Consider the following 12,553-nt stretch of genomic DNA (forward strand, 5'->3'; position numbering starts at 1 on the left):
GCTGGTCACGCGTGAGGACTGCAATCTGCGACATGGACATGGTGAGAAGAGAGCAGTTGAATCACAGAGCTGTGCGCCTGCACATGTCTTCGCAAAGAGATCTGCGCATAGCCCCCCTACACTTCAAACTGTCATCTGTAATTGTATTCTGGAGGTCTTGCAAACCAAGATAGAAGCTCTACAGGGCATGTACTAACTAGACGGGGAATTTGTACTCCTGGTACCACAACTCATTCCCCATGAAAGTGATTGATAGTTCACCGTCTCCGCCCTCCGCCAGACGCAACAAGATGTCTTCAATCATCCCTATCATCTCCCTCATGAACCTGCAGACACCATCCGCAGCACGCCACTCATCACTCACACCACACATCTGAAGGATACCATCAAGCCCGCGATTAGCTTGGTCGAGGAAGTCTTCCAAGCGTGTGATAGCGCGCTCGAATATAGACTTGTCTCCATTCGCGGTAGGGTGTAACTCGGGGTCGGGCATCGTTTTGGAGTACTCATCCACGAGGAGGTCAAAGAATCGTCGTGGACTTTTCACATAGGCCATGAAGTCATCCTTGGCGTACTTAACTGTAGCAATGCAGTCATGTAAGGTTTCGCTGATGTAAAAGTCAGACACCTTAACACAACCAAGTCTACGCAGTACATACATTGGTTCGTCTTCGTCGTCCGAAGGTTCATTGCCTTGACAGGATTTTTTTTCTTTGCGTGACTGACGCCGCTTGGCCAGGATAGACTCTCGAAACCTGGGGAGTCTTTTGGTTAACTTGACTCCTAGATACCGTCACTTCATCACTTACTTTTGATAATGACGACGGCGCTTTTCTCTCGCTGCTTGTAGTCTAGCCTGATGAGTTTTGTATAATGTTGGGCGTGCCATGGTGAAAAATGGGGGGACTGCAAAGTAACCTTGGATCGTGAGGAGCAAAAGAACGAAGCATTTAAATAGACCCTTACACTATTTGGACCCAAACAACGAGTCTTCGATTGGTGTGAAGGTCGGACCATAAAACATACAGTAAGATGATAAGTCGGGGTGAGACTTGCATACTCAGAAAGAATAGACAAAAGACACCTGGGAGTAGTATATATATCATGATGACATACCTTTGTCAATAAATATGATTGTAGACTCACCTAGGAAGCACTTATGCTGCAGACGGTCAGGACCATAAAACACAGTAAGACGGTAAGTCCGAGAGAGACTTGCTATCTCAGAGGAATGGACTAAAGATACCTGCCTGGGAGTGATATATACATCATCATGACATGCTTTCGCGATAATTTCATCATAGACTTACCTATGTAGCATGAGGATTAACGAGTTCCCCTGAATTCGAGCTGTTGTTAGCATTCATTCAAGTTAGTATTCAGTGTGAATGAAGTGACGCCGTGACGCCACCCAGTAGTTGGATGCAAAACTGAGCTGTTGTCCACACATGGCGACTCATATATAGGTAAACATATCCCTGCATTGTTGTTCCATGGATCATGGTGGTCCTCAGCTGCGACATGTAGGTGAATGGCTTCAATTATAACTGATACTTACAGCTGTGAACTGTATGGTCGGACCGAAATAAGTGGTTGGACCATATTATGTAATCTATACACCACCTGTGAACAACGGCTAAGTTCATCCGATCCTCCTACTTTCAGCAACTCAAATGCAAGTTTCAGAACCTTCGAGCTTCTCAGTTTCAGACCTTCGAGCTTCTCTCCAACACACATTTCTTTTCTGGTAAGTCTAATACGTGTTAAATGTATTGAACAGGCTCTTCGTGTCTGAATCTTGACAATTTCAGTAAGTCAAATGCCCACAAGACACGTTCGGATCCCACAAGACACGTACATCGCTTTGCAGGTCTATATAGAGGTATTATAGAGGGCATGTACTGTCCCTCTCCAGTCCCTGCACTAACAATCATGCACTCCCAGGTACCATTCTTCATTGAAGGCTTGCGTATCCCGTCTTCCATCCAGATCAATAATGCAGTCTCCACGGCGCCACCAAATCTCATCACTGTCTATCAAGGTAGCTCAGATTTCCAGGATGCAGCACGATCGCTGGCAGATGCAGATGAATGCCGACTTCATTGCTACAAGGGCATCTATTACAATATACCAGGTGTGTCAACAACAGTACTTTGAATTTGCCTTATCGCTAATACAATTTTAGTGCGAATCAAGCGAAAGCAATTCTTTTATATTGTTCGTGGTTCTCACATTGGCGTCGTAGCGGGCTGGTAAGTCCAGTTTGTTTCAGTCATTTTTTTATAATATTTATCAACGCTACTAGGGAAGACGCATTGAACTGTGTTCTGGGCGTTCCAAATGCTGAATATCATGAAGTTGAATCCATCGCAATTGGGGAGAGGCTGCTTCGGGAGGCTATTGATCAGGGCAAAGTGGAGATGGTGGAACCCTGGGCACTATTTTAGTTGTTCTGTAGAGTTTTATCAATGGCATATGGTCTTGTTCGTGTTGCGTCGGATCCCGGTCTTTCTGGCGTGAGAAGTTTCGAAACGAAAAGTTCTGCAGCCAGCCATTGCGATGTTGAATCAGTCAACTGGAATGCGGGCTAGCACAAGTGCCAACAATGAATCATCGGGTCCTTCCTTGCAAACTATTCAGGCCGCACCTCTTCCGTGGACCTTCCGCCAGATCAACAGCCGTGGGCATGGGCAATCAAACCCAAGCCGAAAACGAGCTCGACTAAACCACTATACACCACCCAACCAGCGTTCCCAAGCACCAATCCACGCCTCTTTCACATTTTCATCCCGCCGAGATGGCATTTTGAAGGTTTCTAGGCAGCAAATCCGGGAACCATGTCCGTATCGCCATCTTATGAACCCGACAATCAATCTGCTGTTCCAGGAGAGGATTTCTGTGATCTTTCATATGATTTCGGAGAACCAGATCCGTTTGTACTACTAGACGATTCAGAGAATACACCAGGGCGCAAGTGAATGCCCGCGGTATGTTTAATTTAGTGATAAGTGATTGCTCCCATTGAATGAAACCTTAGGACGACCCCCTTCTCATCTGGATGAATGAACGCGATTTATTTCTGGCGGAACTGCTGCGGCACGAGGGACGCGGAGGTTACACTTCTGATGTGTGTCCTGGATGTCCATGTCCAACATCGACTCCCCCTTGATATCGGTGTCAGGACTGCTTAGATTCACAATTATACTGTGGTCTCTGTATCATCCAGTATCACATACGGTTGCCTACTCATCGTATAGAGGTCAGCTTTATTTCTTAGCTGTGAAAGTCCTGATCGCTCATTAGCCTCCTAGGAATGGACTGGTCAATTTTTTCAGCGCATTTCATTGAAAACTATGGGTCTTCGCGTACAGCTTGGTCATACAATTGGCGAACAGTGTATTCTTCCAAAGAAAGCATTCAATGATGAATTTGTTCTCATTGACACAAATGGCGTACATGAGATTGGGCTGGACTTCTGTGGTTGCACGACCTCCCAGACACATACCAAGCAACTATTGCGCGCTGGTTGGTATCCATCGACTTCTACTGATCCACGATCGGCCGCAACATTTCGTGTTCTTCATCACTATCATGTCCTATCCTTTGAATCAAAGACCTCCGCATACGAGTTTTATCATTCGCTGGTTCGTTTAACAGACAACACGGGCTTGACGCAACAAAAGGTAAGTTTTAATCTCTCTAAGTGTTAATTTCTCAGTTCACACTGTCGCTTCAGGACCGTTATGAATCTTTCATGCGCATGATTCGTCAATGGCGTCATTTAGTGATGTTAAAACGCTCAGGTCGCGGCCATGATCCAAGTGGTGTGGCAGGTACTTCAGAGGGTCAGTGTGCTGTGCTATGCCCTGCATGTCCGCAACCTGGGAAAAATCTCCCAGATGATTGGCAAGATGCCCCGAAGGCCAAAGGGTGAGTCTGATGTATATCACAAGGTGGTCGGGAGCGCTGATCATGTCCCAGTTGGCTTTATGGTCTTTTTCTAGCGATTGATGCCAACTTTCGTCTGAAAAGACGTGCCGTGTCATCCGACGAGACTGATCCCAGCCTTTCACAAGGTTGGGCTTATTTCGTAGAGGAGAAATCTTACAAGTCTTACATCTTGGACAGGATTGGAGACGTACAAGAGGTATGTTTCTTCACCGCTTGCATCAAGATGCCATCTGACCATTCTAACTTACAGAAAAGCACATGCTCGAACCATAATGCCGTGAATATGGCAGAAACCAAATCGTCTCAAGGACTTGCGGCAACGGGAGTGGGTACTGTTGATTGCGCACGTCATAATATGAAGCGTCCCAATGGAGTCGGCGACCTTCAAAAGGGAGAGAAGTGTGTTTTCTCACTGATTTTATGATCTGATCTGACAAACACAATCAGGTACTTGAACATGGATTATTTGTTTTTCTCGTCACTACGACACTCGACGGTGGATGCCTTGAACGTGTCATATGACATTGCTTGCCAATGGCACAAGCATCTTTGGTCGCGCATGCTGTCTTTGCCGCCTTCACACCACTTGAATTATGTTGCGAGGACGATCCGTTTTTTTGTGCCTAAGTTTCATCTCCCTGCGCACGTCTCCAAGTGCCAAACCATTTTTTCGTTCAACTTTACTCGCTTTGTGGGGCGCACAGATGGCGAGGCACCAGAGCGAGGCTGGTCCAATATCAATCCTGTAGCTTCAAGCACGAAGGCTATGGGTCCAGGATGTCGTCGAGACACACTAGACGACCATTTCGGCGACTGGAACTGGAAGAAAGTGGTTGGACTCGGTGAGCTCTAGTTGTGTGGTATTACATGCGTGAAAACTGATAGAGTTGGTCTTAGGATCATTGCTCTTGCTGAAGATAAAAGAAGCTCAGACAGAAAAGGCCGAACACGGTGCTGCTTTCGAGGAGTTTGATAGCGTCATTTCTTCTGAAAACCGCGTGGCCTGGAAGGCTGAAATGGAGGCATGGGAGGAAAACCCGAACGATACGACAGTTACCAACCCATTAGAGCCGAAAGGCATCAGTAAGTTTGGTTTGATATCTCTTTGGTGTACCCTACTTAATATATCGACCAGCAATTACGCAAGCCAGTGCGCGCTTGAGTTTGGCCCAGCTCGAGGCCGAGGAGCTCGAGCGTGGTGTAGATCTTTTACTTCACCCTGACGTATCGCCAAGTGTACTCGTTGCATCAGGTATGGACCTCGAAGAAGAACAGTGAGTGATTAGCCTGTGTCTCCCTTACCACGCTAAAAGTTTCTACAAGACGGCGTTTGAAGGTCGTAGCCGACAATCTGGGCGTTCATGCCACAGATACACAGAAATTGAGTGTCCTCCGCACAAGGATTTCTCTTCGTCGAAAGATTGACTCATGGAGGCAGACCCAACTTCTGTATGTGCCATCAGTGCAAGTGCTTGTCACCGCGTCAGCAACCAGTGATCTCGATAATGCTGAGCTCATAAAACTGTGGCTCCCGTCTGCATTGAATGGCAATGCTTGCGATCCCCACCTCCAGCATATCGAGTGGGAGTTGCGGTTTGCGCAAGCTCACGACACTTTAGAAGAACTTAGGCAGTGCCTCCGTGTACACTGCTCCCTCTTAAATTTCAAGAGAGAGTGGATTCGAGGCCAAGGGGCCAACACTCGGGCTCAAAATGCACTCACACGTGTACATGCCAGGCAGGCGGCCTGCGTGAAGCGCTATAGGACCGCATGGGGGGCTCTCAAACGTCTCGCACCCATTCTGAAGAAAGTAGATTGGCGCGGGCGGTTGCAGGACCTCTCTGATGACGATGTGAAGCCACTCATTGATCCATTTGCCACTCAGGGAGAGGGAAGGCGAAGGCTAACATGGATTTGGATGATGGACGGTGTGGACGGCTGTGCAGATGGTGGGGATGTCGATGGTAAGGCTTCGTTTTGATTTTTTTTCGTTTGGGTGGAATTAATCTCAGTATTTGCTAGGTGTTCGCGTCGAATGGTGTAAATCCCGTGCTAGGGCGCTTCGTTGGGCTGAAGAAGTAGATCTTCTCCAGGAGGAGATGCGCCGGGTCCTGCAATTTTTTAATTGGCAGGCAAATTGGTGGGAAGGGCAGGGAGTCCTCCAGGTCTACGAGTCCGCCCCCTGCAATGGAGAAGAACCAGGAACTGCTGCCCGCCGTGAGGCTGCTGCCCGGGATGAAGGCCTACGTGCTTATGCATCGCAGCAAGCCAATATTCGCCATCGCCTCGCTGCCCGTTTTTGCAGCATATGGGCCCCATTTATTTCTCCTCAAGATATACTGGGCAATCCGACTGCCATGTTACCGATCCCGGGTAATATGCCCTGATGCTTCGGATTTTCTGTCTACTGTTGGTACCTATGTAGTGTACCTTGTATTACATCACTGATGAATGAAGTTGCCGGTCTCAAAGTTACCGTCTTGAAGTTACCGGGGACAATAACCGGCCAGGGGAAGAGCAAAGTATAGTACTCCGCAAGGTACTCAAGTCTGATAGTTAGCATGTTCTAATGCATCACCAATGCATTGTGAGGCTTTGTAATGTACGGAGTTGATGCATTACCTATTACTGAAAACTAACAGACTTGATGCATCAACCCTACAGGGACTTGTGGAACTTGGTATCCACGAGCTCTTGGCCAAGAATTGATTTCATCAAGAGCGCTTTGACAAGTGCTTGATGGTTTGACATTGTGGAGTGCTGGAGGGTTGTGGGCTCGGGTCTATATGAAATCTTTATACTTATACTCGCTCTGGGCACCAATCAAATTGTGGCATGACCATTCCCTATGCGCCAAATCTGCGACACCTTCGAAGCCATGTCTTGAACACAATCATTATGACACTTAAAGTTATAAGGGTGAACATCGGTCCATTGAAGGAGGTTCAGACAAATGTAGATATCGGACAGTGATTATCGTTCTGACAATGTTCCGACAAAGCATTCACACTGGAAATATCGCTTGACGAGCTCTCGTCACAAACTCATGGGAGCCTAGGTTCGCAAACATTCATTCCTATGAATCAAACAACTCAAATTTCTTGCAGTCATTGACATACTTCTTCAAGTCCGAATGTAAGTGCTCAGCAGTCCTTTACGTAATATTATAATGCTCACCCCAATCACACGTCACTCCAACAAAGGTGGCAACTGCGAAACTGCAGCCAAGGGACATCAGCTTCAGCATCTGACCACACTCTACGAACCTCGAAAAAACTATATGCATTGATGGTTGGCCACTAAATAGGATCATTTGAAACTATGGTCATATTGATATGGATGTGGGAGGCGAACTTGTGCATATGATGATGGCATTTGTGCTAGATCCCCGACTCCCACGTGATTGCACAGCAGGATGGTTCATGTCAGGTGACTTGACAGATTAATTGATTATCTGAATCATGCAACATGACCTTGCCCCGCAAGGTAATGTGGTCAAATTCACTCATCTTCTTTCGCTTCGTGCCTTGTGTTTCTATCTGGTGATACAGAGATTGTTCGGCTGCGTCAGGTGTGTTTGACAGGGCAAGTTTGGGTGTGGATCTGGAATGCATTGATAACCTTGCTAGTACTTGGCGAGTCAATCGTTTCTAGGCTACTATACCCTTTCAGACCCTTCAGTCACTTTCCATGTAGAACCCTAGCTCCAGATGTGCCAAAAGTCTGTAGAATCATGGCCAGCCAGTCACTGGCTGGAGTATGCAAACTCCAGCTGGCCAGAGTATGTGGAATCAGTGTTGACTGGTGTAGATATCATCAGGAAAGCGACGCGAAAATGGTAAAGTGTTAGAAAGGTTTATTTAAAGTAAAATTCGTACAATATATATCACAATTGTACTTCAAATGACAGAGCTTTGAATACCTGGACTACGTTGGATAGAAACTACCAAATGCACATTTGTGCAGTCTCGTTGCAATTATCTGCCATTTTGTCAACAGATTGCAATACCCACCAGCCGTGAGAATGAATTATTAAGTTGCCCAAAGTCACCACAGTCACCTAGTTGAGCACTAGCGGTGATACACTATCATTCTGCCATGCCCTGGTCGTGGTATGTGACCTTTGGCTGTTGCGCAATCTCTAGATGAATGCTAACATCAGATAATTTTTTATATGGCCGGACTGCTTTGGATCAAAGCTGCCAACGGCCCAAATGTGTAAAGCGATTATAATGCAGTTTCAATCCGCTTATCACATGCAACCTATGCTTTTCAATGGAACTTCGACAAATCCTCCCTTGATGTTGGCGTTAGGTAAAGTCTTGCAACATTAGTTTGTTTTGGACCGAGTTCCCTTTGGTACAAGGATGCGGAACGATGACGATGCGGTACTATCCGCCAGCTTACTGCTAAGGTATGGTCGTGAGGTGCAAGGTGAGTCAGTCATTCCATTCTCCACAAAATCTTAATAAACTCTGGCAGTAGATAAGGTCTTGTGACATTAGCGTGTTCTGGACCGAATTCCCTTCAGTACATGGATGCGGGGCGATGACGATGCGGTATCATCTGCCAGCTCACTGCCGAGATATGGTCGTTAGGTGCAAGGTGAGTCAGTCAGTCCATTCTCCACAAACTGTTGATGCACTCTGGCGCTAGATAAGGTCTTGCGACATTAGCGTGTTCTGGATCGAGCTCCCTTCGGTGCAAGGATGCGGGGCGATGACGACGCGATACCATCCGCCAGCTTACTGCCGAGATATGGTCGTTAGGTCCAAGGTGAGTCTGTCATTCTGTTCTCTACAAACTCTTGATAATCTCTGGCACTAGATAAGGTCTTGTGACGTTAGTGTGTTCTGGTTCGAGTTCCCTTTGGTGCAAGGATGCGGGGCGATGACGACGCGATACTATCTGCCAGCTCACTGCCAAGGTATGGTCATTAGGTGTAAGGTGGGTTAGTCAGTCTATTCTCCACGAAGTCTTGATAAACTCTGACGCTATATAAGGCCTTGCGACGTTAGTTTGTTCTGGACCGAGCTGCGTTCGTTACAAGAGTGCGGGACGATGACGACGTGGTACCATCCGCTAGCTTGTTGCAGAGGTAGGGCTATTACAATTCATCTCGGCTTATTTCAGATTATTATTGGCTGTAGGTCTATCTTCTGGTCACTCGAGTGCTCTAGTTGACGACAACATGCTTATGCTTATATTAGTTGTAATTTATTATACGAAAACATGTTTCTAGAAAGACTACAATGAAATTAAGTTTGAATCTGTAGCTTGTTTGATCGTAAGACGTTTGAGCCGTATTTTCGATAAGGCACTGTTGGCGCTGATAGGTCGTTTAGCGGCAGAGGAAGTGGGAAACACTTGGCTGGCACATAACAATGCATGAGCCTCAGTGATATAACGAAGAGTAATAAAAAATACCGATTCCACCAAGTGAGTAGGTCATCAACCTCCTTAGATTCCTCAGGATCTTCGAAGAGGTCGAGGAGGCTATGATAAAACGTTTCTGAGTCGGTCGTTGTGTCGGTCCTTGAGAACACCGAAGAAGAACTTATAGCAAATCGGACCTTCGGTTGCATGTATGTCAGCTATCAGCTATTCAACGAGAAAGACATGCATCGACGAACCTGAGTTGCAACGTAAGCTATGGACGCGATGGTGACGGAATTCATGCCATGAAGGCGAGCATTCCCGGACCGCGTGGCTTTCGGTTCTTTGTTGACCGAACTTGGAGACATAAAGACATGCTTGTAGGCCTGACGTGCAAGCAATCAGTAGTGAACTATGTAAAAATACATTTGCCTACTCACACATACCAACAAGTGGCTCCTAAGAAGACCGCACCATGGGTCATCCGCATCAAACGTATGGTGGGCGTATAAGAAAATGGGCCATTGGTCCCCACAGACTAACATTTCGCCACTTCGGAGGTTCTCTCTCGTTCTGTTGAGAATCAAGCGCAAAAAATGTTGTCAGGACTACCGATGCTAGAAAAAAGAAAACGAAAACATACTCTGCGTCCTTCCAGTCCAACCCAGCAGGACAAAGCAGTGATCCGGTAAGCTCGTGGTTGAATCCCCGATCGATCTTTGAGTTCCTGTGTAGGGGGGGCTGAATTGCTGCCCCTTTCGGAGAAATCCAATCGAGCACTGCAGACTTCAACGTTTTCGTATCATCACCTCTCGCGCCTGCAGCTCCCTTACTGATCTATGAATTGTAAGCACGAAGTCTAGCCACGCAGAAAACAACTCACCAGCTTTCCAACATGAATAATTTCCTCCTCAGACCCGGTTTTCAGTCGCTCCAACAGGCCAGGATAAGAGTCCAAGAGCTGTTCGAAAACTCGATGTTCTCGTCGTTCTCTACCAAAAAATCAGACAACAGTAAGTCAATAGAGACAATGTGTTTCACTCAGCAGGGAAGTCTTCCAAAGGAGTATCTTCCATCTGCTCCAATCTAAGGATGCCGTTGGTGAGTAGAGAAGGATAATTACATAGTGCAAATACTGTTCGACCGAAGTGACGCCCATGGGATATAAGAGGATCGGACATAGAGCTGGGCGACAGAATAAGTCTGCAAAACCTGTGTCGAACAAGGGCAGCTTACGCTTTTTTGTGGGGTCCCATTTGAAGGGCCGATGTAGCACGCTTGCTCGGAATGGTAGATATGGTCTCTTCAGTGGTCATGAGAGCTCGCGAGTCAAAAGTAGCTCGAGCATCACAGATACTAAAATCTAGCTTTTTATTTCCAGCAGCACACCACGTGATATTCCAGTAAGCGGCGTACCTGATAGCAGCCAAGCAGTGGCCAGGGTGGCTGATGGCTAGGCAGTAGCCGCAGTGATTATGGGCCAGGATGGCCTGCCGGAAACGAACAACCTTTCGTCAAATTGCGGGGTGCCTGATGCCAGTCAAGCAGTGGCCAGGGTGAGTGACAGCTAGGTATTAGTAGCCGCAATGATGGGATGGCCTACCGGGAGTCGGGACCGAGTAACCTTTCGTAAAATCGATGGTGATAAGCTCCATGGTCCGAAAAAAGTGCTAATAAAGGACCCGAAGGATAAAAGCGTTCTTGGACTTTGCATCTTCTTGTATATCGCAGCTAGGCTACCATTGCCTATGCTGAACCTGGATATGCAACAATCATCATCGTGTCAGATCTCTGGACATGTTATTAATCTGAACCTCCGGTAAACTTAATGGCTTACTTGTCAAAGACTGGACTTGCTAATTCTATGTGTCAGGATTGAGTTAGTGCACGATATCACTGACAAACAAAGTGGCGGGTCCAAGCCTGAGGAATTCGCCAGCGTAAGGTAAGTGTCAGATACTATCATCAATCATTTTCGAAGCTCATCATAGATCAGAGAGGTAAATATTGACAAGGACTGCCCTACGACAGAGAGCCGCGAGGAGTCCATGGCTGATGTTAAAGAACGACTGCGACGTGCAGAGTTGGGTTGCGCACGACTTGAAGAGCTGTACAAAAAATACAGGTTGCGTTGGCTGGAAGAAAATTATCGTGCCAGAATCTTGCAGGAATATGTGCCAAATGTAACCAGTACATCTCCTGGTCAGATCCCATGGGACGCCCCTTCTCCCATTCAATGTATGTCCGGCGTGTGCTCCCCTTCAATAAACTGACTGTCTTTCTTAGCGGACGATGACGACGAATTTGAGGACCTAAGTACAGAAAAAATACCGTAGTGTTACCGTGTCGCATGATGTCGCGGCGCAGACAACATTGGTGACTCCTATCTTCGTAATGCGACTCGCGTGGGACATATCCATCCTATATTTGCAATACTCTCGCAGAATAATTTCAGGACAAGATGTTACTGCGGCCGTATCCTGGCCAGGCCAGGACCATAACTAGCAATCACCAATATAATTAAAGAACCTACCACAACACCGAGCGTAGTGAAGCACGCAATCATTAGAGGTGTAGATGGTCTGAAGTCTGAAGCAACACCTGCGAAGAATCCGAGGATGGAGCTTGTCACACTACCGAACCATAAGTGACACAAATAATCACGATCGAAGTTTGCTTACCTCAATACACAAAAAGAAGTCGGTATGCTTGTAATGATGACAAGCACCGCCGTCCTCTTTTGCAGGTAATATACCTGTCCAGTCAGTAATATCAGGCTTGTTCTTGAGAAAAAATAGTGTGAATCGAACCGCAAAGTCAATGGATCTCATTCTCTCGCCGAAATGTTGCACCATCGTGCCAGCAAAAATGCAGCCAACACCGAAAAGTAAAGAGCAAGAACATAACGTCTGTGAGGTCACTGTTGTGCCTAAACCTGGAACAGCAAGGATGGCGATGTCCAAGGCCATGGAGACACCAGCCTGTGGGTGAATAAGTGGGTGGATACCCTCATTGATGTAGCGCCTACCAAGGTAATTTGACTTTTCGTCTGATTGCTAAGATTGTCGACAAAGTTTTTGACCTCCACTCCATTCACGATACCATCGACGGAAGTCCTCTTGACGCTTTTGATCATGACCGGTGTAGGGATTCATTTCTGGCTGGGCTTGTAGAGACTGTTTTTACCTTACCTTATGTTGGCACTTTTGTAGCTTACATAAGCAAG

General features: G+C 46.7%; 6 protein-coding genes across 6 annotated transcripts; 3 read left to right on the forward strand and 3 right to left on the reverse strand.

Moving 5' to 3' along the window:
• Positions 1-196: 196 nt before the first annotated feature.
• On the reverse strand, positions 197-889 carry HD556DRAFT_1449089 (uncharacterized protein; the record flags this gene model as incomplete). Its single annotated transcript, XM_041307542.1, has 3 exons — positions 197-608; positions 660-755; positions 810-889. The coding sequence occupies 3 exons, from the start codon at positions 887-889 to the stop codon at positions 197-199; spliced, it is 588 nt and encodes a 195-aa protein (XP_041154533.1).
• A 1,043-nt stretch (positions 890-1,932) lies between these two features.
• HD556DRAFT_1449090 (uncharacterized protein) lies at positions 1,933-2,447 on the forward strand (the record flags this gene model as incomplete). Its single annotated transcript, XM_041307543.1, has 3 exons — positions 1,933-2,134; positions 2,186-2,252; positions 2,306-2,447. The coding sequence occupies 3 exons, from the start codon at positions 1,933-1,935 to the stop codon at positions 2,445-2,447; spliced, it is 411 nt and encodes a 136-aa protein (XP_041154534.1).
• Positions 2,448-2,837: 390 nt separating this feature from the next.
• Positions 2,838-6,338, forward strand: HD556DRAFT_1434516 (uncharacterized protein; the record flags this gene model as incomplete). Its single annotated transcript, XM_041305333.1, has 13 exons — positions 2,838-2,936; positions 3,038-3,127; positions 3,182-3,259; positions 3,312-3,683; positions 3,737-3,930; positions 3,982-4,147; positions 4,202-4,350; positions 4,399-4,793; positions 4,849-5,034; positions 5,087-5,225; positions 5,275-5,761; positions 5,786-5,881; positions 5,964-6,338. 13 exons carry the CDS (start codon positions 2,838-2,840, stop codon positions 6,336-6,338), a joined length of 2,826 nt encoding a protein of 941 aa, XP_041154535.1.
• A 2,860-nt stretch (positions 6,339-9,198) lies between these two features.
• On the reverse strand, positions 9,199-10,508 carry HD556DRAFT_1434517 (uncharacterized protein; the record flags this gene model as incomplete). Its single annotated transcript, XM_041305334.1, has 7 exons — positions 9,199-9,322; positions 9,379-9,524; positions 9,585-9,713; positions 9,774-9,900; positions 9,971-10,164; positions 10,211-10,319; positions 10,369-10,508. The coding sequence occupies 7 exons, from the start codon at positions 10,506-10,508 to the stop codon at positions 9,199-9,201; spliced, it is 969 nt and encodes a 322-aa protein (XP_041154536.1).
• A 567-nt stretch (positions 10,509-11,075) lies between these two features.
• HD556DRAFT_1449093 (uncharacterized protein) lies at positions 11,076-11,663 on the forward strand (the record flags this gene model as incomplete). The annotated part of the gene is made up of 4 exons (XM_041307544.1): positions 11,076-11,146; positions 11,201-11,272; positions 11,324-11,565; positions 11,614-11,663. The coding sequence occupies 4 exons, from the start codon at positions 11,076-11,078 to the stop codon at positions 11,661-11,663; spliced, it is 435 nt and encodes a 144-aa protein (XP_041154537.1).
• Positions 11,664-11,791: 128 nt separating this feature from the next.
• On the reverse strand, positions 11,792-12,463 carry HD556DRAFT_1449094 (uncharacterized protein; the record flags this gene model as incomplete). Its single annotated transcript, XM_041307545.1, has 4 exons — positions 11,792-11,960; positions 12,009-12,082; positions 12,138-12,308; positions 12,356-12,463. The coding sequence occupies 4 exons, from the start codon at positions 12,461-12,463 to the stop codon at positions 11,792-11,794; spliced, it is 522 nt and encodes a 173-aa protein (XP_041154538.1).
• Between the last annotated feature and the right edge of the window lie 90 nt (positions 12,464-12,553).

This window comes from Suillus plorans, assembly GCF_016647745.1.
Source record: "Suillus plorans strain S12 chromosome Unknown HD556scaffold_83, whole genome shotgun sequence".
Lineage (NCBI taxonomy): Eukaryota > Fungi > Basidiomycota > Agaricomycetes > Boletales > Suillaceae > Suillus > Suillus plorans.